The following is a 26774-nucleotide window of genomic DNA, read 5'->3' as shown; positions in this document are numbered from 1 at the left end:
CACAGCAAACTCGAGATAGCATGAACTAAAAGGGTTAGCTTATCTTACACCCACTCAAATGCAAAAGGAGCGCAGCAACATTGCTAACATTGCATTTGCCTTCTTAACTGCCGACTGAACCTGCACGTTAATCTTAAAAGAATCGTGAACAAAGACTCCCAAGTCCCTTTGTGCTTCTGATTTCCGAAGCATTTCCCCATTTAGAAAATAGTTTCTGTCTCCATTCTTCCTACCAAAATGCATAACTTCACACTTTTCCACATTGTATTCCATCTGCCAGGTCTTTGCCCACTCTCCTAGCCTGTCCAAGTCCTTCTGAAGCCCCCAACTTCCTCAATATTAACTGTCCCTCTGCATATCTTTGCATCATCTGCAAACTTAGCAACAGTGCCCTCAGTTCCTTCTTCCTGAGTTCAGAGTCCAGAATCAAAGTCCAAAGTGTATTCTTTCACAGAGGAGTCGGCAAGTTTAAGACTGGTGCTGGGTCATTCAATTTTCCAGTAGATATGACTTACATGCTAGGCTAGACATGTAGAGGTGAATTTAGTATTGTCGGTGCTGGTACAGAAGTTCCAGTGTAAACAATGGAGATGGGGAGCCACATACTTTTAAAAATTGTATTTACAGGATGTGGGTGTCGCTGGTTAGGCCAGCATTTATTACCCATCCCTAGTTGTCCTTCAGAAGGTGGTGGTGAGTTGCCTTCTTGAACCACTGCAGGCCTGGAGGTGTACGTACACCCAGTCTGCTGTTCGGGAGGGAGTACCAGGATTTTGCCCCAGCGACAGTGAAGGAACGGCGGCGATATATTTTCAAGTCAGTGTGGTGAGTGACTTGGAGAGGAACCTACCGGTGGTGGGTTTCTCAGGTATCTGCTGATCTTGTCCTCCTAGATGGTCGTGGGTTTGGAAGGTACTGTCTAACGAACCTTGGTGAGGTACTGCAGTGCATCTTGTAGATGGTACACACAGCTGCCACTGTTCGTCAATGGTGGAAGATTTGAATGTTTGTGGAAGGGGGAGCAATCAAGCGGCTGCTTTGTCCTGGATGGTGCCGAGCTTCTTGAGTGTTGTTGGAGCTGCACTCATCCAGGCAAGTGGAGAGCATTCTATTACATTCCTGACTTGCGCCGTGTAGCTGGTGGACAGACTTTGGGGGGGTCAGGAGGTGAGATACTTGCCGTAGGTTTCCTAGCCTTTGACCTGCCCTGGTAGCCACAGTATTAATATGGCTAGTCCAGTTCAGTTTCTGATCAATGGTAACCCCCCCAGGATGTTGATTGTGAGGGATTTAGTGATGGTAATGCCATTGAATGTCAAGGGGCAATGGTTAGATCCTCTCTTATGCGAGATGGTCATTGCCTGGCACTTGTGTGGCACGAATGTAACTTGCCACTTGTCAGCCCAAGCCTGGATATTGTCCAGGTCTTGCTGTATTTGGACATGGACAGCTTCATTATCTGAGGAGTCGCGAATGGTGCTGAACATTGTGCAGTCATCCGCAAACATCCCCACTTCTGACCTTATGATGGAAGGAAGGTTATTAATGAAGCAGCTGAAGATGGTTCGCCCTGAAGAACTCCTTCAGGATGTTCCGAGATTGAGATGATTGACCTCCCGATAACCACAACCAACTTCCTTGTATGACTCCACCCAGTGGAGAGTTTTCCCTGGATTCCGTTGACTTGAATTTTCAAATTAAGTGTTCCTTGATGCAGAACTCAGTCAAAATACTGCCTTAATGTTAAGGGCAGTGACTCTCGCCTCATGTCTGAAGTTCAGCTCTTTTGCCCATGTTTGGATCAAGGCTGTAATGTGGTCAGTCCTGAGTGGCTCTGGTGGGATCCAAACTGTACGTCAGTTAACATGTTCTTGCAGTGGAAGTGCTAATTTGATAGCATTATTGATGACACCTGCCATGCCTTTGTTGATGATCGAGAGTAAACTGATGGAATGGTAATTGGCCAGGTAGGTTTGTTCTTCTTTGTGATTTCTACATAGCAAAGTATTATATAACCATAGAATCAGAGATTTACAGTGCAGAAGGAGGCCATTCGGCCCATCCAGTCTGCACTGGCCCTTGGATAGAGCACACTACTTAAGCCCACACCTCCACCTTATCCCTGCAACACCACCTAACCTTTTGAACTCGAAGGGGCAATTTAGCATGGCCAATCCACCTAACCTGCAATTCTTTGGACTGTGGGAGGAAAGCGGAGCACCCGCTTGTGTGTAGTTTGCACTTTCTCCCCGTGTCCTCCCGCAGACACGGGGAGAAAGTGCAAACTACACACAGAGAGTCACCCGAGGACGGAATTGAACTGGGGTCCCTGGAGCTGTGAGGCAGCAGTGCTAACCACTGTGCCACACCAGCAAGTAGATGCCAGAATTTGTAGTTGTACTGGAACGGCTTAGCTGGGGTGGGCTTGTTCTGAAGCACAAGTCCCATGGAGAACAGCCTGATCCCCTGACTCCTACTAAGCAGTCCAAATATGATACTAAATATGGCCACAGGGCCCTTCAAAGCTCTGAACTTTCTCCCGGTAAAATTCCAACTCCTTTTCTTTGAGGATTTAGCCTGATCATCAGCCAACAGCAGCACCTAATCAATCCAAGTTCCACAGCCATGGTGTTGACCAAAATGGCACATGTCAGGCTGGAGTGGTTAGCACTGCTGCCCCATGGCGCCAAGGACCCAGGGTTCGATCCTGGCACCGGGTCACTGAACGTCAGGAGTTTGCACATTCCCTGCGTTCTGCGTGGGTCTCACCCCTACAGCCCGAAGATGTGCAGAATAGGTGAATTGGCAATGCTAAATTGCCCCTTAATTGCAATTTTAACAAATTTTTTAAAAATGGCACATGTCTGCAGAACCTCCTCAACTTTGCTCTTCAAACTCTACATGGCGTGGATCCACCAGTGCCATCTTCAAGTAACAGAACTGAAACAACTGGGTATTTTGCCTTTTCCTGGGGCCTGGATCTAGCCTCCGTCTTCTTCAGCCTGTCTGTGCAGCACCATGTGGATCTTATCTGGTTTCAATTGAGGTTTATGCCTGAGGGTTCAGTTTCTCTTTTCAGTTAGCTGAAGTTTCTGTTTCAGTTCCAGTTAGGGTATGTCTCAAAAATATCGAGCTGTAAAACCACCAATTCCGTTACATTATATGGTTTCCTACTGCTTCAACATTCCATTTTACTCCCTCACTTGAATGTACCATGGTGCAGTAGTCAGTTTGCATATCTGAAGTTTCTCTCCATTTAGAAAATACGTTGCCTTTCCAATTTTACGACCAAACTGGATAACCACACACTTATCCGCGTTAAACTCCATCTGCCAAATTTTGGCCCATTCACCTAACCAATCTATATCCATTTGTAAATTTCTTATTTCCTCATTGCAACTTACTATCCCACCTATTTTTGTGTCATTTGCAAATTTGACTATAGTACCTTCTATCCCTGTATCCAAGTCATTAATATAGATTGTAAATAGCTGGGGTCCAAGGACCGAACCCTGTGGTACCCATTAGTTACATCTTGCCATCCAGAAAAAGGCCCATTTATCCCCACTCTGTCTCCTGTCCGTCAGCCAGTCTTCTATCCAAGCTAATAGGTTACCCCTAATCCCATGTGATCTCACCTTGTGAATACACCTTTTGTGCGGCACCTTAGCAAATGCCTTCTGCAAGTCCAGATATACTACATCTACAAGATCCCCATTATCCACTTGGCTTCAACATGCTTTTATAAAAGGGAAATTGTATTTGCGAAACAAAATAAATTTACTTCCGATGTAACAAGGTGGATTAAAGGGAACCATTAGATGCAGAGTACTTGGATTTCCAGTAGGCATTCAATGAGTTTCCACAAAGATAACTACACATGGCGTTGGGGGTAATTAACGAGTATGAATAGGGGTTTAGATAACTAACAAAAAACAAAGTAAGGATAAATGGGTCATTTTCAGGCAGTAAAACTGTAACTCGTGGGGTGCCACAGTGATTAGTGCTGGGAAATCAATTAATTACAATCTATCCCAATGACGTGAATGAGGGGACAGAATGTACTGTAGTCAAATTTGCTAATGTCACAAATACGTCAGGAAGCAAGTTCTGACAAGTACAATATTGGTCTGCAAAGGGAAATAGATTAAGTGAGTGGGCTAAAATTTAGATTGAGTATATCTGTGGGAAAATTTGATGTTGTCCTCTTTGGTAGGAAGAATGGAAAAGCAGATTAGTTAGATGAAGTGAAACCACGGAATGCAGTCAGATCTGGGTATCCTCATGCACAAATCGTAAAAAGCATGCAGGTACAGTGAATAATTAGGAAGGCAAATGGAATTTTAGTCTTTATTGCAAGGGGAATGGAGTATAAAAGTAGTGAAGGATTGCTACAACAGTACAGGGCCTTGATGAGGATACACCTGGAGTACTGCATACAGTTTTGGTACAAAATGAGCATTTTAAAGGTGTGCAACACAGAGAGGTGCTCAAATAAGTAGAAAGTGCCAGAGAAGTATTGGGATACCCAAAGGTGAGATGTGGTGACCATGGCCACACCGCCAACATGGCAGTTTGAGTGCGAGCATGTAACGGAAGGTATAGATAAGCACAGAGAATTCAGTAAGGGGCAAGGTGCCATCATCTATGATGAGGCCAGGACAGTTATATTGTGGATATTTCACAATATCATGGATGATAGGGGCCTTGCGCACAAGTTAGTGGACAACCTAGAGGGTGGACAGAGAGGGTTAGTGATTGTTCATCGACTGGTAAATTCCAGAGTTTAATGGTGCCAGGAAATGGGTATGCAGGATTAGCCCCCGCCCCGGAGTGCATATGTGGAACATATTTAAGTATAATGTCTTATCCAAAAAGTTTGGAAGTGCATTAATATACTAAAGATTTACTTTTTTTTTTAAAAAAGAGCATGTGCCACCTGACACCTAGAAATTGAAACCTGTGTATGGTTTCCCCAGTTGTAAAATTGGTGCCAGTCCAAAAATGGTACAATGGATACCAGAGGCACCCTACAGTTGTGCAAGAATGATGTTTGGCAAGCCAGTTCGTAACTGCAGAATTATAATCCTACTAACACTTCCAAAAAGGATTACTAGTGTTCAGGAATGGGAATCCTGGCTGATTTCTCTCCTCATCCCCTCCCACCCGCCAAGACAATGATATAATGTTCTGACTGCCACTCTGGTTGAGAGCAGCTAGCTCCACATATCAGGGACTGGATCCGTATGGCTCAGTATCACATCACAGCATGCATTTATAAACTTGGTCATACAACTTTTTAATGTTGTTGCTGAATAATGTAGTGTTGAATCACAGTAATATAATGAATATTACACCTTTCTTCACAAGTGTTACTGTTTGAATACACTGCATACATCTAACACAACTGCAGGAATACTGCTAAAGGATAAATCATTGGGGGGTCTGGTTAGCTCAGTTGGTTGGATGGCTAGCTTGTGATTCAAAATAACGCGAATAGCATGGGTTTGATTCCTGTTCCAGCTGACGTTGACCTGGGACCTGTTGCCTTGCCCTGCCAGAGAGTGGCAACTGGCAAAACATTGCCAAGAAAATGGCTCAGGATGAAGCATCAGCAAACAATGAGCCAAGGGCTGACGTCAGGCAAAGCACACAATAAGACAAGATAAATCATTACCTTCCACCGTATTTGAACAGAGTTCTTTGGCCTTCTCTCTCACCATTTTGGGGATGAGGACATCTTTCTCCACATGTCGAAGTAGATTCACCTCTGGAAGATATAAAAGTGGTAACTTTAGTAACTTAGTGAGTAGTTGGCAGAAAGGGGACGATTGCTGGGATTTTCCCTAACATTTAGATGTGCTGATTAAGATATTGGAAGTTTGTTTTGCAGGCTTTATTCTTACAGTCCATTTTGAACAAGTGTGAGACATTCACAATTATTCAGTCCTCTGGCACCACCCAGTGTCTAAGGAAGATTGGAAAATTAGCACTACTGCCTCTGCAAAGTTTCACTCTCACTTCCCTAAGTAACCTTGGATGCATCTAATCCATTCCTGGCACTTTATCTATTTTACAATTAAGATTGCCTTTCTAAAACCTCCTCCTTCCTGATTACAAATTATTGTGTACCAGTTACCTGCACTCTTACCTCTGTCTGGGAAGCAGCTTCTTCCTTTGTAAAGAGAGATGCAAAGTACTTATTTAATGTTTCTGCTATTTTTCTTGCCTCCATGTGCAAGTACCCTTTTTTAAATCTCTAATTAGCCCTACACTTTCTTTCACCTCCGTTGTATTATTTATATGCTTTTAGACCTTGTGATTCCCTTTTATGTTAGCTGCCAGTCTCTTTTCATGCTCTCTTTTGATTTTCTTGTTCGTTGTTTCACTTCCCCTTTGGTCTTTCTAAATTCAGCCTGATTCTCCATTGTATTTTCTACCTGATATCTGTCGTACATGTACTTCTTTCTGTTCATCTTCACCTGTATCTCTTTCATCATCCAGGGCGCTCTGGATTTATTTGTCCTACCTTTCCCCTTCAAGGGAATATACTTTGAAATTTCCTGCAATACTTCTCCTTTGAAGGCTGCCCATTGTTGAACCACTGTCTTTTCTGCCAACATTGACAACCAATGACAAAGATAAGTATAAGTTGGAGTTCAGCAAAAAAGATGTCAAGGATCTAAATTCTAGATTAAGAAGCTAAAGCTCCAGGGCCTTAAACCTAGTATAGACCAGGCAGTAAGATAAAAGGTTAGGATTGTCAATGAACGACTCGAAGGATGGTATGCAAGGGAGGGTTTTAGATTCCTGACACATTGTGGTAATTTTTAGGGCTAAGAGAAGGCTGTATAAATGGGATGGCCTTCACCTGAACTGGAGATGTCCCTGTGGGAAGCATATATAAGGGCAGTGGTGAAAGATTTAAACAAGTTAAAGGTGTGGGGGCAAGGGGTGGGGAAATCCATACGGTGTCAAAATGTGAGAGAAAAAGAGCAGCAGGACAAATAGACAGGATGAGGTCAGTTACCCAGATAGGAATTCTGTAATGGAGTCATGTAGCAAAACAGAACAAGTAGAAAGAAGGACAAATTCAGCTATGTGTATGTTGTATTAGCTTTTACAGGGACCTGGCAAAAAAAAGGCATGTTTGAGAACGAAATATTCCAAGCTACAGGATCTTTAGAAAGCACAATAAAATGAGGAAAGGGGGAGCAACAACAATATTGATGAGTTGAAAGCAGGATTTTTTTGTAATGGTGGCCAGGCAGTGAAAACATTTTGGACTAGATATTAAGGAATAATGGAGAATGAAAATTTCTGGTGGTCTAGACATCCTGATAGTAATGATATAGTGGGTGGTGGGGGGGGGCGGGGGACAGACATGCAAGTAAAAAATATGTGAAATGTAGCAACAGAAAATTTAGTTATAATGGGACATTTTCATTTTTAGACTGGGGAAATCAGAACAGTTAAAGTAATGTAATGGCAATTTTAGAAATAACATTTTGGGGAGTTTTCTAACAACAGGCCAGATTTTGTGGTAGAAATAAGCATTCAGGCCAGAGGGTGCTCACAAATAATTCTTTGATCTGATCATTAAGGTTCGTTACTTGATCATTGACAAGGTCTCAGGTGCTCTGTAGATGGTGTTCCACTTTTTGGGTAGTTGTTTGACAGAACCTCCATGCGAAAGCTCATGAAGTCTATAGGGAACGCAAGTATAACATACACTGCTGACCATAAAGTCTGGCCAAATATGCTTTGGAACCGACAAGGAAAACAGGCCATAAAAAAATTAGTAGCACACAGTGAACCAGAATTTGTGGACAATCTGACAATTAGGGAACACCTTATGCACAGTGACTACATTATAACCAAATTGGATCTTACTTTTTTCTTGGAGGGGAAGAAAAGAGAGCCACAACCAAAGGTTTAATTTAATTTTCTTAGAAGCGAATTGACCATAGTAAACTGGGTAAAACTGTCAAACAGTAAACTTACAAACATTTGGAAATATTAACAAAATTATTTGGGTAAAACCAATAAATACCCTTAAAAATAGATAAGTAATCATGTCAATAAATGAGGTAAGCGACCCTGTAATAAGCTAAAAGAGGCTTACAGAACTGTTGCAAAAAGGGAATACACAGAGAAGTCAGAAACAATATATCAAAGCCAACAGCAAAATAAATAGGTAAATAAATTGCAGATGTATTAGTCATAAATTTTCAAAGTGGTCCAGCTTCAGGGATTGTGCTCTTCAATTAGAAGATGGCAAAAGTTACACCATTATTTAAGATGGAGAGGAGAAACAGTGTAACTAACTACAAATCTAACCGTTTAAAATTAACTGTAGGGGAAGTTACTAATCACGATCGGAAACAGTTAATGAGCTCTTGGATAAATATTAGCTGATCAAAGAGAGTTATTGTGGATTTTTGAAGGCAGATCATGTCTGACTAATTGACTTGAATATTTTTGAGATAGTCACTAATATGATGGATAGGGAAGTGTATATACATGTTGTCTACATGAGCTGCGAGAAGGCATTTGATAAAAGATTCACACAAAAGATTAGAAAAAATGGGTGCAAAAAACTAGGTAACTTTGTGATTGGGCAGTAATTAACTGGGAGGTAGGAGACAAGAGAGAAGGGCTAGAGGGACTATTTTCTGATTGGTGAGTTGCGGCTGCAGCTTTTTCACTGTATTTAGGAATGATTTGAATGAAAGGAGATAGAGCTGGAGATCCAATGTTGCAGATGGCACAAAAGTTTGGCAGGCAAAAGGACAAAGTGTGTGGGAAAAATTATGGCAGGTGGTGTTCAATGTGGGGAAGCGTGGGGTCGGAGAATGACAAATATTTTCTTAAGGCTGAGAGTCTGGAAGCTGTGAAAGAGCAAAGGAATTTATGTGTCCTTGTACATAAATCACTAAAAGCTTGCGTATGCTACAAAAAGTAATCACAAAGGTTATCATAGAATTTACAGCGCAGAAGGAGGCCATTCAGCCCATCGAGTCTGCACCGGCTCTTGGAAAGAGCACCCTACCCAAGGTCCACACCTCCACCCTATCCCCATAACCCAACCCAACACTAAGGGCAATTTTGGATACTAAGGGCAATTTATCATGGCCAATCCACCTAACCTGCACATCTTTGGACTGTGGGAGGAAACCGGAGCACCCGGAGGAAACCCACGCACACAAGGGGAGGACGTGCAGACTCCGCACAGACAGTGACCCAAGCCGGGAATCGAACCTGGGACCCTGGAGCTGTGAAGCAATTGTGCTATCCACAATGCTACCGTGCTGCCCGGTACTAATGGTATGCTGGGTATTATCTCAAGTGAACAGGAAATCAGAAGCAGGAAGTGATACCTAGGTTGTGCAAAGCCTTGGTTAAACCCCATCTGGAGTACTGCAACCAGTTTTAGGCACGGGGGCGGGAATCTCTGATCCTGAGGCTACGTGTTGACGCCGTAACGTTTCTCGACAGCATCAACATGGCCTCAGGATCAGTAATTCTGGCCCCTATGGCACTAGAGCGACCCACGCTGCTCCAGCTGGTGATCCCGGCGTTAACTGGGGTCCGTACATGTGCAGTGGCACCAGCGCCAATGCGCGCATGCGCAGTGGCTCCCTTCTCCACGCTGGCTCCAACGCAACATGGCGTAGGGCTGCAGGGGCTGGCGCGGATCGGTGGGCCCTGATCGCGGGCCAGGTCACAATGGAGGAACACCCCGGGGTCGATCCCCCCCCCCATCCCCCCACCCACAGGCCGCCCGCGGACCATTCCACGGCAAGGTCCCGCCATCCCGGGCAGAGAATCGGCGTGTGGGCCGTCTAGAGCGGGCTCCGACCGGCGCCACACCGACCACGCCCCGCCAATGCCTCCGATTCTCCGCTCTGTGGAGAATCGCGTCCTGGCGTCGGGGCGCGAATCGCGCCGGCCGCGGGGATTCTCCGGCCCGGCCCCGGGCTGAGAGAATCCCGCCCCACATCTCAAGAAAGATATAATGATCTTGGAGAAGTACAGCACAGATTCTTCAGAGTGATACTGGGGCTTAAAGGGTTTAATTATGAGGGTGGTTTACATAAACGTGGTGCATACACACGTGTATCCATTCTGGGGGCAAACCTTGTCCCTCCCCGTCGGCCCCATCAACCACCACAATCCTCCCCGACTGCTGAGGCCTCTGGTGGCCGTCAAGGTCTCCTCAGCCCTGAATTTGTATGCTACAGAATCCTTCCAGGGGACCTGTGTGGCATCTCACAGGCCACAACCCACAGGTGTACCCAATAGATTATGGATGTCCTGTTTGTCCTGGCAGAAAACTACATCATCAACAATAATATTGACCAAGCCCAACAGGATGGTTTCTCCTGCCATTGCCAGGATGCCCCAGGTCCAGGGGATGCCACGCATATTGTCCTGCGCTCACCGGGCCATCTGGGGGTGCCCTACACTAACAGAAAGGAGTTCCACTCCCTGAACATACAGCTCGGTGCGACCACCACATGAAGATTATGCACGTGTGCATGCTTCCCAGGGTGGTCCACGACAGCTACATCCTGGGCAGTCGGTCATCCCTGGCCTCTTCGAGGACGACCCCTGGCTCTGGGGGTTAAGCTGAGGACATGGTTGATCACGCCAGTGCGGAGGCCAGAGATCGAAGCTGAGACCCAGTATAACGAGGCTCATGCAACCCGCATCTTGAGGAGTCGGGTGCAACAGGCTGTCACAGAGCAGTGCATCGGACTCCTCAAGATTCGGGACCGTTGCCTCGACCACTCCGGTGCTGCACTCAAGTACACCCGCAGGAGGATCGCCCGCTTTGTGGTGGTCTGCTGTGCCACCCACAACCTCGCACAACAGCGGGGCGACGGGATGGAAGTTAGTTATGAGAAACATGTGCCCATCTCCGAGGGGGAGAAGAGGGACAAGGGTGATGAGGCTGTGTCGGACCAGCAAGGGCTGGAGGACGAGCCCAGGGAGGAACCGGAGGCCAAGCCGGAGGCTGCAGGAAAGGCGACGGCGAGTGTTCGGCAAGCCCGGGGGTGCCAGGGAGACCCTCCTACTCGCCTGATTCCTCATCGCTATCTTACCCATACCCCACCCCTATTTCCCACCCTCCCATCATTCCAGGGTGCTGAGACTGTGTTGGCACCATCAGCGGGTCACAGTCAAGGGCAGGGAGGTGATGATAACCTGCAGGGAGCTGAGCGCCAGTGTTCCTCAATATATGCCATTGTCTGACCCCCGCCTGTCTGCTGAGTTCTCGCTTGCACCCATCACATGCATGCAGTGTGCAGGAGGGGAGGTGGGGGGATGGGATGGGATGCCTGGTGAGATGAGCCAAGGGTTCGGAGGTAGGCCAGCATTGTGGAAGAAAATGACATAGGTGTCATACTGGTTGTGCACAAGGGTGATTAATGTGCGATACAATTCCTCACTCTCCCGGGTGCACATCAATAGGTGGAGGCAGCCAGCTGCTTACCTCGTCCTGTGGCCTTTAATGCGTTGGCGGGAGTCCTCGGGGACCTCTGGGGCTGGAGGGCCCCCGCTCACTTGTAGGCGGTACATCCCCCCCCCCCCCCCGTTCCGGATGCTGACTGTGAGATGCAGCCTCAGCATCCCCGGGGGGCACACCTAGATGTAGCGGTAGAGCTAGGAACGCAAAGCACATCGAGGATCATTGAGGGCACTGGTGGGGGTGGGGCGGTACCGCCGGGAGAGTGAGGAATTGTATCACACATTAATCAGTAGAGGTGTGCAACTCAGGGGAGCTGACGACCACAATCGCCACTCCATGGTAGGCGTCCGGATTGGCACCCAGGACCCCCTCTTCCCGGTCAGTGCTCATAGGGTTCTGGTGTACACCTTGGGATGGAGGGGCAGCTGGCTAGAGTCCCGGCTGCCCTTGCATCATCTTGCTTGCCAGCCCTGGCGGCTCCACAATGCCTGCATCATCGTGTCGACATCCTCGGCGATGCTCCTCAGTGACTGGGCCATGTTCTGCAGGGCCTCGGCACTGCCCATCTACGACTGGGACAAGCTCCGCAGCACCTCTGCCATTCTCATCTAAGAGCGGGCCATGTCCCGCAAAACCTCATCAACATCAGCCTGGGTGACATCTCTCAGCGAGTCAGACATTCTGCCGAGATTCTCAGGCATGGACGTCACCAACTGCGCGACGCCTTGGACGCCTTCACTCATTTTTGTGTCTGTCAATCTCAACTTTAATCCTTCAACCTCATTACTTCAGGAGATTGACACTGTTAGTTCATTCACCAGGGTCCCTGATGCTTTATTGCCCTCGTCACACCACATTTAGTTCACACTCCTAGCAAGTTATAGCACAAATCATACATTCCAGCTGAAGGGCGCAAGAAAGGCAGACTCTGAAAGATGCTTTCACCCCTTCAAAATTTGGTCCATTTTCTTAAGCTAGTGACCTCAACCCTCAAACACAAGATACCAATGTTTTGCCTAATATTACCCTATTATAAATAATTTTAATATTTCAGGGCATTTTTTGATAGAGTATACTTTATCCACCCAATTTTCTCCCCATTTTGCTTAAGACACTGATGTTGGAATGATTCATAGCCATAACTACCTTTTGGCATCACAACCGAGTGGTCATTTTTTGCACATGTTTAGACAGGGTGAACTGACAGAATATTAAATGCAAGGTGCATTATATCTGTTGTGTTTGGCGTTCGCGATGTCGAGCAAGGAATCTACCAAACGACTTGTCCAAACCAGGATCTTTATGAATCACACGTGGTAAGATAGCGATCTGTTACAGAGCAAGTTATCATGGAGTTTCTTTGTACTCCTCTGGAACTACACCTAGCACGACTGTTCACTTGCACGTCTTACTGATCTGCTGATGGCCGGATGTGCCCCCACTAATATTGGAGTGCCTTGTCACATGACCACTGTCTTGAGACCGCATGCTGTGTCTGTACTGCCACCTGCTGGTTGGAGGTCGCACCTCCAGCCATCTATGATATTGCTTACAGGCATATCACCACATCCCCCTTTCTCAGAAAACATTAAGATTTGTTTAAAACCAATATTAATCTTTTAACACATTCATAATATGTCTAACAATGTGAACCTGATCCTGTGCTGATCCAGTGAGTACCTGCCTGGTTTCTAAAGGAGAGAGCAATTAAGAATGGGGACTCTCACTGGTTTTCGATCCACAAACCTTGGTCGCTGATGTGATTTAGCATTTTAACTGCCATGATGAGGTCAGGTAACAAGTGTAGACCAAGGTCATTCTTGTATGGCTGACTAACCCACTGGGCAAGGGACATCTTATACTCGGTCATTATAACGGAAAGTAGAATTTTAAAGAAGCATCCCTAATAAAACTGTAATAAAACTCCGGATAATTGGATACAATGGCATAATTCAAGAGCCAGAGCTTAACAAAGCGTCAGCACATTTGTGGAATATAAAAGGCACTGAATGAATTCAAACTTAAGAAATGAGAGTGTAATGCATCTAATTTAGAAATTGGGAAAGAGGAGAAAAAACCCTGAATGATTGTAATGTTGTACATTTCATGTCAAAGAATGCAAACATAAATTCAAGGTCACCAAAAACCGGTGAAAAAACCCACAGAGCAACTATTATATTCATCCATTACCAATGGCAGTTTTGATTCAGCTTATTGTTTACAAAATTCCATATTTAAGCAAAACTGGTGATATGCTGTTAGCAAGCATTTTCATTGCACATAAATGGTGTACATAATGTTGATCCATGCAGAAGGCAATATAATGATCTCAGACCATTTTAAAAAAGGAAAGGGCAATTAGTCAAAACTGAATGTGGCAGGGAAAAAATATTCTTTGAGTAAGAACCTTCATCTAATACTCTCCTACAAATAGCTCCTCTGCTGTTCTAGCTCCATCCCCTTGGCGGCACAGTGGTTAGCACTGAGGCTTTACAGCACCAGGGACCCTGGTTCGATTCCCGGCTTGGGTCATTGTCTGTGCGGAGTCGGCACGTTCTCCCCGTGTCTGCGTGGGTTTCCTCCAGGTGTTCTGGTTTCCTCCCGCAAGTCCCAAAAGACGTGCTTGTTAGGTAAATTGGACATTCTGAATTCTCCCTCTGTGTACCCGAAGAGACGCCAGAGTCTGGCAACTAGGGGCTTTTCACAGTAACTTCATTGCATGTTAATATAAATCTACTTGTGACACTAATAAAGATTATTATAAAAAGATTATTATATTCTGCTCAAGTATGCCTTTGGTCGCCTTGCTTTTCTCCTTCAAGTGCACGGTTTTTGTTCCTCTGAAGCATTGTGCAATGGTTTACAATATTAAGCATTTAAATAAGAAATGAAGAGAGAAAATAAGGAAGGACAGAAAGGAATCTAACTTACAGTTATTTAATGTCTTATTGTGGGTGGAATCTTACCAGAATTTAGCAAGTGTCTGGCTCAGACTGAAAACTGACGTGTAACTCTCCAGTTGCACAGACCAGTTCTCTCTCCAAATACTGAGTCTCTTGGAAAGAGAAAAGTAAGTGGGCGTGATTTACCATCACTCTGGCAGCCTGGAGCCTCATAGAGCCAGCAACCAGCTCTAGGGATTGGGGCGCCAGCTTTAAAAGGCGCTGCAGCCTAACAGCTCCCAAACCCCATTACAGAACTATAGGAGGCTCCCCATGCCACGCCCCTGGAAATCCTCGCCACCATCCCATCCTCCCAATAACACCGCAGAAGTATAGCCGACACCACCCCACTCACAGTCAAGTGTCTGCTCCCCCTCCCTCCTTATCAAGGCACACCCCTCCATAGCGTTCCCACTAGAGCCCACCCCTGGCACTGCCCCCAGCACATGTTGGCACTCACCACCTGTACCGGGGAAGTGTCAAGGCACTGCCCGGGGATGTCCCACTCTCTCCCGCCCCTCCTGCGGGGCTATGTTTATTTTTCCACCCCTGGGGTGATCCCTTCACCATACGTCTGGCCACAACTGTTGTGATCCTTGCTGACATCATGTCATATAAGCAAGGTATGAATATTTAGTGAGGAGGGATCATGTGGTGGTGGTGGTGGGGGGCGGGGGGGGGGGGGACTATTAATATTTACATTGATACCAAACTGTTAAAATGAGGTGACCTCACTGGCGCGGGGCGGGGAAAATCAGGAAATACAGTCTCCCAGGCAAGAATTGAGCTTCCGGATTCTTTAAAAAAAATAAATTTAGAGTATCCAATTCATTTTTTCCAATTAAGGGGCAATTTAGCGTAGCCAATCCACCTACTTTGGGTTGTGGGGGCAAAACACACGCAAACACGGGGAGAATGTGCAAGCTTCACATGGAGGGTGACCCAGAGCCGGGATCGAACCTGGGACCTCGGCGCCATAAGGCAGCACTGCTACCCACTGCGCCACCGTGCTGCCCCATGAGCTTCCTCATTCTTGAGGAATTTTGCGCTTGCGCTGCCGATCCTGTGGACAGCTAGTGTGAACTCAAAATTTATGTCTCGCATGTCTAAAGAATGTGTCTAAAGAATAATTCAAAATTAATTTCTATTCAGTCGTCAAATATGTAAATGCAACGGTTGTTGGTCCACAGGAAAAAAAATTGAAAAAGAACCTTCCAGATTTTCTTTTCTTTTAGAAAACTAATTTGTGTACAATTTACGTTGCTTGGTTTTAAGTAACCAAAATGGTATAGGCTGCAGTTACAGTGTAAAGACTCGGAGCAAAGGGTTTGTGTTTGCATTGATGCTGCTCGCAGTTAATTGTTTATTATTCATAGCAAGGGTAAATATATTTTAATTTAGACTGTTCATGTAACATATCCTTAAAGTCCAGTAGATATGATAGACAAACAAATCCTTACTTCAGTGCGAATAAATTAAATGTTAGGGTTGTTTATTGGGGTTCAAAAACAGAAGACTGTCGCAAACAGAAAAGTAACCGGCTACTTCAGACACAACTTTGAAACAGTCATCACCAGGGTAGGACCTTGTTAAAGGGAACAACTTGGTATCTTGTCACTCAATCTATTGGTTTAAACTAAAGGTTCTACTGATAACAACCCATAGACTCTTCCCTCCTTTTAGGGCAGCACGGTAGCATGGTGGTTAGCACAATTGCTTCACAGCTCCAGGGTCCCAGGTTCGATTCCCGGCTTGGGTCACTGTCTGTGCGGAGTCTGCACATCCTCCCCGTGTGTGCGTGGGTTTCCTCCGGGTGCTCCGGTTTCCTCCCACAGTCCAAAGATGTGCAGGTTAGGCGGATTGGCCATGATAAATTGCCCTTAGTGTCCAAAATTGCCCTCAGTGTAGGGTGGGGTTACTGGGTTATGGGGATTAGGTGGGGTTACTGGGTTATGGGGATAGGGTGGAGGTTTGGACCTTTGGTAGGGTGCTCTTTCCAAGAGCCGGTGCAGACTCGATGGGCCGAATGGCCTCCTTCTGCACTGTAAATTCTATGTCAAAAGTAACTGACTAGTTAGAAACAATAAGTAATTAATATATTGATTGAAAATGGAAATCTGATAAACAGAAAATGCTAGAAATGCAAAAAAGGAGGTTGGTAAAAATATGAAAGATGAAGACACAAACATTTCATCAGGTGACTACCTGAACTTCATTCAAGATCCTGTTTAAATGTTAGTCTGTCTCTTGTGCATTTCCAGAAAACATTAAAAATACAGTTAAATTTGATCCTCTTTTTAAATTGCAGTTCCAATCGCCAATACTACCAAATTCACTTAGCGAATATTAAAACAAAAATCCATAAACATTAATTTTATCATTTAACAGTCTGTACCCTTCTAATGTTCTGGAATTAATTTAAACATGATCCAAACAATTATATAAATGGAACATCATCATTGGTGATATTACTTGATGGATGTTTATTAAGATATTAAAGAATAAATTAACTGTATTTGGAATATCTTTATGACAAATGCTGTTAGCTCTTGTGAATATTGGGCACCATGCCATCATTTTCTATAATTGTAAAAGTTAACGAGAGGATCAGTGCCCTGCAGAAACATTTCATAGAACTTAGTTTGTTGTCACTTAATCATCGCTTTTAATCAAATTTTCACCTTTCTCAGTGCTGAATATCTTGCACATCTTGTTCTGAAGCAGATCCACATTTTAGTTAAAAATAGATTTTGACAATCCTCAATGAAGCTAAATGTTCAGCCTCATGCAAGACATTTTCAGAATATTTACATAACAATGTAAGGATCAAAGTAATTTTATGAAGAATAATTATTTAAGTTGGAATTTGGTGAGTTTAATATTCAAGAAGACAAGTCCTATTGCTATAACTACAAAGAGTCTCCTTGCTGTCTGCCACAGAGAAGATCATTATGAGGATCCGCCTGAATTGGCTCCTTCCAGTGGCTGAAGAGCTCTTTCCAAATTGCCAATGCTGTTTTTGACAATCAAGGAGCATCACATACACGATCCTAACTGGGTGGCAAATCTAAGAAAAATGTATAAAACAGCCTAACTGCTGATTTTTTTCAACCGTACCTTACAAAAGCCTTTGAGCCTGTCAATCTTAAAGGCTTATGAAGAATCCTCCTCAAACTTGGCTGCCCTCAGAGATTTTTCACCATCCTCTGCCTACTCCATGATGACACGCATGCTGTACTCCTCACCAATGGAACAACCAAAGAGCCCATCTCAGGTGAGGGCTGGAGTCAAACAAGGCTGCATCATTGCACCAATTCTCTTCACCATCTCCAATATTGCACCTCACCTCCAACAAATTACACACAGGCATGGAGACAGTTTACACAACAGGTGGCAAACTGTTCAATCTACACCACCTTCAACCCAAAACCTAAATCATTCCAACCTCAGTAATTGAGTTGCAGTAAGCAGATGACGTTTGTGTCTGAGCTCACTTCAGAAGCTGGGGCTCAAAAAATGTTGACTCCTTCTCCAAAGCACATTGCAAAATGGGCTTTTCCCTGAACACCTGAAAAACCATAGTCCTTTTCGAACTAACTCCCACAGTACACATTCTCCCATTGATTACGATCAGTGGCAAGATCCTGGAAAACATGGACCATTTCCCATACCTTGGGAGCCTCTTCTCAACAGAGTCAAACATGGACAACATAACTAAATGTGCCAGCTTAGTCTTTTGACTGAAGAAGAGAGCGTTTGATGGCCAGCGTCTCAAACCCAAGAGTATAGGTCATGGTTTACCGGACAGCAGCTATCCCCACGTTTCTATAAGCTTTGGAGACTTGGATAACCTCCCTCAAAGCACTGGAGAAGTATCATCAGCAGTGCCTTCGCAAGATCCTCCAAATCTGTTAGTAAGAAACACGGTGCAATAGCAGGGTCTTCTTCAAAACCAACTTGCCCGGCATGAATGTGCTAATCACACAAAATCAGCTCGATTGGGCAGGATATGTTGTTCATATGCCTGACATCAGACTCCCAAATCAACTGTTCTCAAATCAGAACTAGGTTACAGCAGGACACTTCCAGGAGGACAGTATAAATGCTTTAAGGATGTCCTCAAAGCAATCCAGAAGTGGTCAAACCTCCCCATTGACTCATGAGAGTCCCTGACCTATGGCCAACCAAGATGGAGAACGTTCATTTGGGAAGGAACAATGTGTAGAGAGACAGAAGCAAAGTCGTGGCATTGGAGAGAGCACACAAACTTCAAATAACTCATTTGCTCGTCCCTACAAGGACCAGCTGCCTGGCCTATGGCAGAGTCTACAGATCGTGCATTGGGTTTATCAGTCATCGGTCATCTGAGGACCCATCGAACCGGAATTGAAGCGAGTCATCCTTGATCCCGAGGGGCTGCCCGAAGAATAGGTTCAGATTTCCTCACAAATAGAATAAATTAGTAACTAATTATTAGCTAATGAAAAAATGTGCAAGGGCATGGAGACAAGCAACAAAAACATGCTGCTATATTTACCAAATCAGAAAGCAAATAACAAAAAAAGAGATTTGCCACGAGAACACGCCTCACACAAAATTCAGGCCTGAAAGAGTTCAGGTGAATACAGGTAGCAGATTGGGTACTGTAAAGGGCAATTTGCACTGCATATTGCCTGTCCCCTTGTCAGGATAGCACTTCATTGCCAAAAAATACTTCTTGAAGTGCAACCACTGTTGTGATGGAGCAGCCAATTTATGCACAGCATATTTCAACAAACTATAACAGGGTAAATGAACAGTGAATTTATTTTATCTGTCCATGTTTGTGCACTGTGCTAATTACTGCAGAAGTATATACTGTTCAAACAGAGTAATTGAGACACAAGGTACAATAACTACATTTAGTGTTGAACACCAATTCATAAGACACCAAGAGGTCTTGTTGCAATGACATCAAGAATTCACAGCCAATGTTCTCATTCACAATACATTTGAATAAACCCATATATTGCCAGGGGGATTGTTCACAAAATCATTGAATTGTTACAACACAGGAGGCCATTCGGCCCATTGGGTCTGCACCAGCTCTCTGAACGAGCAGTTCACCTAGTGCCCTCTCTTCATCACCCTGAAATTAAGTCTTTTCAAATAATCATCTAATTAATTTTTGAAAGCATCGATTGAACCTGCCTCCACCACACTCTCAGGCAGTGGATTCCAGCCCCTAGCCACTTGCTCCATGAAAAAAACTGAACCTAGATGTTCTTACGTTCCAATGCATTTGATGCTGTGCCATTAAAAAACATTTGAAAAAATATGTATTTCCTGTTCAAAGACTGTCAATAACTATAATGACATGGTGATAAGCCTTTTGCCAGATCGCCAAAGTAGAATAGTATATTAACTGCTGCAACATAAGCCATGACAATAATAACTTGATATTCTGGAACAATCCTCGCCTACGATCAATTCCCGAAGGTGCCACAGATCAATGTCAGAGGCAGCAGCAATCAACTAAAGGGAGTGCTTCACAAATGCGCTAAGTGCTGCTTTCACAGCATCAACTTGGGAACACAAGTTAGTAATTTTACCACAGATTTTAAGACATTGCCAAAAAGTAGTTTTAAATATAGACACAGAGTTTCCTGTGGCTTTTATTGACACCAGTGATCTGACTTTCCATCAAACTGTCACTAACTCAGCAAGCACCAGGTCTTATCACGAAGCCTATTCAGCCTTTCGCTCTACGTTAGTCACACACACAGCTTTCTATGAATCTTCTCAGAACACTACTTCCCTGGAGGGAAGGTGCAAAGATAAGACTGAACAACTTATTTGTGCTCTGCATCAAATATGTATCTAGTGCAAGCTACTGAAATGAAAAACATTCAATTTATTCAAATGTATCCTTGCACATAATATATTTATAATGAAAATGTCTAACTCAGTAGAACCTGCTTTAAAACATGTTAATAGCTGAAGAGAACACACAAGTTTCTTAATGGAGCACTGCAATAAGATTAACTGACATTTGAGTTTTACTATTTGTAACTTTTATCCAATTCTAACATTCTCAATAGAAAATATTAAGAGTGGTGCTTAAAATGATAACTAAATTCCTAAATCTAATTCACTAACAGCAAACAGTTTACTTTCGATGCTGATGGATCCTTATTAAGATGCATGTTCAGAAATTTCAGACTCTTAACTGGCATGTAATAGTCAAATACATTAATCCCCTCACTTCCAATGAATTGATTCACAAACAAAGCTATCGGCTAAATTACCAACATAGCAAGCTGTCATCATAAATTTGGAATAGAATATGGAGAAACTGTGGATGCTCCAAGGAGATTTGACAGCATATGACATTCGACAGCATATGACATTCTCTTCCTATCTACTCTATAAGCTATTGTTTTTGCTTATGATTTTACACTGTACTAATTACTGTAGAACTCTAATATTGACAGTGAATAAAAATATGGAATATAAGAAATAAGGCTCAAGGTGCAAGAACTAAATTTTAGCTTTGATGTGTAAATGAAGCCTTATGTTTTACTTTCTGCAATTTAAATATGTTGGTTCTTGCATAATGCATATCACAATAAAAGATGGGATGTTGCAACTTGTTTAAAGAATACATGCAACAACAAACTATATTGATTAGTAACAGAATAATTAACTATGTGGAGAAGTGAGGGTGTGGAAGAAGGTTATCACATCTGAACCACTCTCCATTCATACATACACACCAAAATATCCTGAATGTAGCATTGAAACAAGATAATTTAACATTTTGAATGTAGTACAATTTACAATATTTATAGATATCAGTTTTTTGGGATGCAATGTGAAACAAATTATAGCATTGTCCCTTCAATGAAAAACTACACAAAAGCAACGTGCAACATTATTCAGTGGAAAAGTGATATGTAAAAAAAGCTATAATTTTCATTGTCAAGCTTTATGGTTTAGTACTGGATTTTAGTAAAGAACAACCAGCAAATGAGCAAAAAGATTCCTTCAATCGCACGCTGAATAAATGCACTCTGAATCAATGCAACCAATTTTGTGCTACTGGTCTGGTGTGTCCTAGATTCAATTCCTGCTCTGAGCTGAGTGAACTGGAGGCAGTACAACTGGCCCCAGTTTCCATGAGATGGAAAGAGCAGAAAAAATAACAATGTTCGCTTCTACTGACTCCTAAAAATACGAGTACGTGAACATTAGGCAAGGGCAAGTTAGGGTCAGCAATGATCCTGTCCATGACTGAAAATACCACTAACATCACTATTTAGTCTGACTCATGAATGAAGACCATTTAAGAAAGTTACAAAGCAGGTGATAGATTATGAGTCCCACCTCCCTGCACAAGTACCTTCAACGGCATATCCCAATGAAGACAAAGTACATATACGGTTCTCATATTACCTTAGATTAAAATGTTAGACAGAAAGAGACCTCTTTAAAATCGTATTACTTGTTCAAATGAACGGCTGTAGGTCACAGATTGGGGCACCACGGTGGCACAGTGGTTAGCACTACTGCCTCACAGTGCCAGGGAACCAGGTTTCATTCCAACCTCGGGTAACTCTCTGTGTGAAGTTTGTACATTCTGCCCGCGTCTGCGTGGGTTTCCTCTGGGTGCTCTGGATTCCTCCCACAGTCCAAAGACCATGGGTAGGTACCTGTTGTGGCCATTTCGGAGACATGGATAGAGCAGGGACAGGAATGGTTGTTGCAGGTGCCGGGGTTTAGATATTTCAGTAAGCTCAGGGAAGGTGGTAAAAGAGGGGGAGGGGTGGCATTGTTAATCAAGGACAGTATTACGGTGGCAGAAAGGACGTTTGATGAGGACTTGTCGGTTGAGGTAGTATGGGCTGAGGTTAGAAACAGGAAAGGAGAGGTCACCCTGTTAGGGGTTTTCTATAGGCCTCCGAAAAGTTCCAGAGATGTAGAGGAAAGGATTGCAAAGGTGATTCTGGATAGGAGCGAAAGCAACATGTTATGGGGGACTTTAACTTTCCAAATATTGACTGGAAACGCTATAGTTTGAGTACTTTAGATGGGCCCGTTTTTGTCCAATGTGCGCAGGAGGGTTTCGTGACACAGTATGTAGATAGGCCAACGAGAGGCGAGGCCGTATTGGATTTGGTACTGGGTAATGAACCAGGACAGGTGTTAGATTTGGAGGTAGGTGAGCACTTTGGTGATAGTGACCACAATTCGATTACGTTTACTTTAGTGATGGAAAGGGATAGGTATATACCGCAGGGCAAGACTTATATCTGGGGGAAAGGCAATTATGATGTGATGAGGCAAGACTTAGGATGCATCAGATGGAGAGGAAAACTGTAGGGGATGGGCACAATGGAAATGTGGAGCTTGTTCAAGGAACAGCTACTGCGTGTCCTTGATAAGTATGTACCTGTCAGGCAGGGAGGAAGTGGTCGAGCAAGGGAACCGTGGTTTACTAAGGCAGTCAAAATACTTGACAAGAGGAAGAAGGAGGCTTATGTAAAGATGAGACACGGAAGGTTCAGTAAGGGCGCTCGAGAGTTACAAGTTAGCTAGGAAGGACCTAAAGAGAGAGCTAAGAAGAGCCAGGAGGGGACATGAGAAGTCTTTGGCAGGTAGGATCAAGGATAACCCTAAAGCTTTCTATAGATATGTCAGGAATAAAAGAATGATGAGGGTAAGAGTAGGGCCAGTCAAGGACAGTAGTGGGAAGTTTTGCTTGGAGTCCGAGGAGATAGGAGAGGTGCTAAATGAATATTTTTCGTCAGTATTCACACAGGAAAAAGACAATGTTGTCGAGGAGAATACGGAGATTCAGGCTACTATACTAGAAGGGCTTGAGGTTCATAAGGAGGAGGTGTTAACAATTCTGGAAAGTGTGAAAATAGATAAGTCCCCTGGGCCGGATGGGATTTATCCTAGGATTCTCTGGGAAGGTAGGCAGGAGATTTCTGAGCCTTTGGCTTTGATCTTTAAGTCATCTTTGTCAACAGGAATAGTGCCAGAAGACTGGAGGATAGCAAATGTTGTCCCCTTGTTCAAGAAGGGGAGTCGAGACAACCCTGGTAACTATAGACCAGTGAGCCTTACTTCTGTTGTGGGCAAAATCTTGGAAAGGTTTATAAGAGATAGGGTGTATAATCATCTGGAAAGGAATAACTTGATTAGACATAGCCAACACGGTTTCGTGAAGGGTAGGTCGTGCCTCACAAACCTTATTGAGTTCTTTGAGAAGGTGACCAAACAGGTGGATGAGGGTAAAGCAGTTGATGTGGTGTATATGGATTTCAGTAAAGCGTTTGATAAGGTTCCCCACGGTAGGCTACTGCAGAAAATACGGAAGCATGGGATTCAGGGAGATTTAGCAGTTTGGATCAGAAATTGGCTAGCTGGAAGAAGACAAAGGGTGGTGGTTGATGGGAAGTGTTCAGACTGAAGTCCAGTTACTAGTCCACAAGGATCTGTTTTGTGGCCACTGCTGTTTGTCATTTTTATAAATGGCCTGGAGGAAGGCGTAGAAGGATGGGTGAGTAAATTTGCAGATGACACTAAAGTTGGTGGAGTTGTGGACAGTGCGGAAGGATGTTACAAGTTACAGAAGGACATAGATAAGCTGCAGCGTTGGGCTGAGAGGTGGCAAATGGAGTTTAATGCAGAAAAGTGTGACGTGATTCATTTTGGAAGGAATAACAGGAAGACAGAGTACTGGGCTAATGATAAGAATCTTGGCAGTGTGGATGAGCAGAGAGATCTCGGTGTCCATGTACATAGATCCCTGAAAGTTGCCACTCAGGTAGAAAGGGTTGTTAAGAAGGCGTACGGTGTGTTAGCTTTTATTGGTAGAGGGATTGAGTTTCGGAGCCATGAGGTCATGTTGCAGCTGTACAAAACTCTGATGCGGCCACATTTGGAGTATTGCGTGCAATTCTGGTCGCCGCATTATAGGAAGGATGTGGAATCATTGCAAAGGGTGCAGAGGAGATTTACCAGAATGTTGCCTGGTATGGAGGGAAGATCTTATGAGGAAAGGCTGAGGGACTTGAGGCTGTTTTCGCTAGAGAGAAGGTTAAGAGGTGACTTAATTGAGGCATACAAGATGATCAGAGGATTGGATAGGGTGGACAGTGAGAGCCTTTTTCCTCGGATGGTGATGTCTAACACGAGGGGACAGAGCTTCAAATTGAGGGGAGATAGATATAAGACAGATGTCAGAGGTAGGTTCTTTACTCAGAGAGTAGTAAGGGTGTGGAATGCCCTGCCTGTAACAGTAGTGGACTCGCCAACACTAAGGGTATTCAAATGGTCATTGGATAGACATATGGACGATAAGGGACTAGTGTAGATGGGCTTTAGAGTGGTTTCACAGGTCGGCGCAACATCGAGGGCCGAAGGGCCTGTACTGCACTGTTATGTTCTATGTAAAGATGTGCAGGTTAGGTGGATTTGCCGTGCTAAATTGCCCCTTCGGGTTGGGTTGCAGGAATAGGGCGGTACCTTCATTTGCCTAGTCCCCAAGTTCTTGGCAGTGGACTCGATATTGATTCCCTCCATTAAGGTTGCACAAGTGCCGCATTTCTAAAATGCCGTACAGCAACTCACCAACTGACTTCAATAGCACTGCGCAGACCTCTAACATGGAGAAGGACAGCAATCGCAATATCAATGAAACACCACAGCTTTTTAAGACACAATCTATCATGACTGGTACATATATCACTATTCGTTTATCACTGCTAGCTCAGAATCCTGGTCTTTCTGACTCAATGCCACCTTGGCAGCACCAGCACAAGAACAGCAGCTATTCACAAATGTCCAGCTACAGCTCAGGGAGACTAGGGATGTGCAATAAATGTGGCCTTGCCAACAATGCCCACATCCCATGAATGAATACAAAAAAAACCTGCTGTATTTGCAGCTTTTTCTTTCCCTCTTCTATTTTTCCATGTTTTCCTCATGTGGTCCTTTTTCATCTTTTCACCCTCCAGTAATTTTTGCCCTTTTGTGCCTGGTCCACTTCACATGATGATCTTTTATATCATCTAATTGTCTTCAATTATATAGTTTGTAGGTCATTCAAACCACTTACTTGCCCTCTCTGATTGGTGCATCTGTTGATCCTTCCCCTTTCCCTACTTCCATTTTTCTCCAAACATTTTCCAACATTTGTAAAATGTAATTTGAGAAGCACTTTATTTGCAAAGTGAAATTCTCATCTCAAGTCACTTTATACCACATCAAAGCCTAACATGCAACACATGTTCCAAAGTTGATCTCTGGTATACAACACAGTAATATCACCCACAACAGGGATGTTTGCGAAAATTAGATACCTGAAAAATCATAATCAAAGCAAATTCTGGTTCACTGTACAACATCGAATCATGAGTTTGTTAACTTTTGCTGCAATTTGCAAGCATAAATATTCCTGTATTAAGTCACTCACAGTCATTCACTTTTTACCAATATACAGTAATCTAATTTGTATTATATGTCCAATATAATTGTGGGCCAGTTTAGCTCAGTTGGCTAGGCAGCTGGTTTGTGATGCAGAGCGTGGTCAGCAGCACGGGTACCTTTTTATATGACCAATATAAACTGTATCCACAACATGGATAAGTTTGGAGGTAATAATAAAAAAACTAAAATTGATTAAAACACATTTAATTATTTAAGAATGTGCCTTCCCATCAATCTTTGATAAACGGCCAGTTCCCTCATTCCTAGTGAAGCATCTATCACAAGCACAGCAGCTTTAATCCATAAGCATTATTTATAACATTGTTCTCTTAAAATACTGTTCCCATGCAAGATCATAAAATTCACTGCACAGATCAACCTGTGGCAGTATTATAAAATGGCAAATCACAGATGCACGTGAGCCTAGTGGGCGCAACATCGAGGGCCGAAGGGCCTGTACTGCGCTGTAATGTTCTATGTTCTACTGCAATGAAGTTACTGTGAAAAGTCCCTAGGTGCCACATTCTGGCGCCTGTTCAGGTGCACAGAGAGAAAATTAAAATGACCTAACAGCACGTCTTTCGGGACTTGTGGGAGGAAACCGGAGCACCCGGAGGAAACCCATGCAGACACAGGGAGAACATGCAGACTCCGCACAGACAGTGACCCAAACCGGGAATTGAACCTAGGACCCTGGTGCTGTGAAGCAACAGTGCTAACCACTGTGCTACCGTGCCAACCATGCTGTGAAGAGTCCAGGGTAGGACAGAGCAGTGCCAGTGTTAGCTCTGCACAGAGCTCCAGAGCCTCTGATTAGCAGCCTGTAAAGAAGAAAATTAACTCGGGAACAAAGCAGTAGAAAGATGATTTCTTGTGGT

At 44.0% G+C, this 26774-nt stretch overlaps 1 protein-coding gene across 1 annotated transcript in view; it reads right to left on the bottom strand.

Annotated features, from left to right (window-relative positions):
• Positions 1-26774, bottom strand: part of cmc1 (C-x(9)-C motif containing 1) — a 113211-nt gene that overhangs the window by 75915 nt on the left and 10522 nt on the right. The window contains exon 2 of the mRNA XM_072509350.1: positions 5678-5770. Within this exon, the coding sequence (XP_072365451.1) occupies positions 5678-5770 (93 nt within the window). The remainder of the gene's footprint in view (positions 1-5677; positions 5771-26774) is intronic.

Source organism: Scyliorhinus torazame, chromosome 6 (assembly GCF_047496885.1).
Source record: "Scyliorhinus torazame isolate Kashiwa2021f chromosome 6, sScyTor2.1, whole genome shotgun sequence".
In the NCBI taxonomy this organism is placed as follows: domain Eukaryota; kingdom Metazoa; phylum Chordata; class Chondrichthyes; order Carcharhiniformes; family Scyliorhinidae; genus Scyliorhinus; species Scyliorhinus torazame.
The sequence above is the reverse complement of the archived record's forward strand: the minus strand, read 5'-3'. Positions and strand labels throughout refer to the sequence as shown.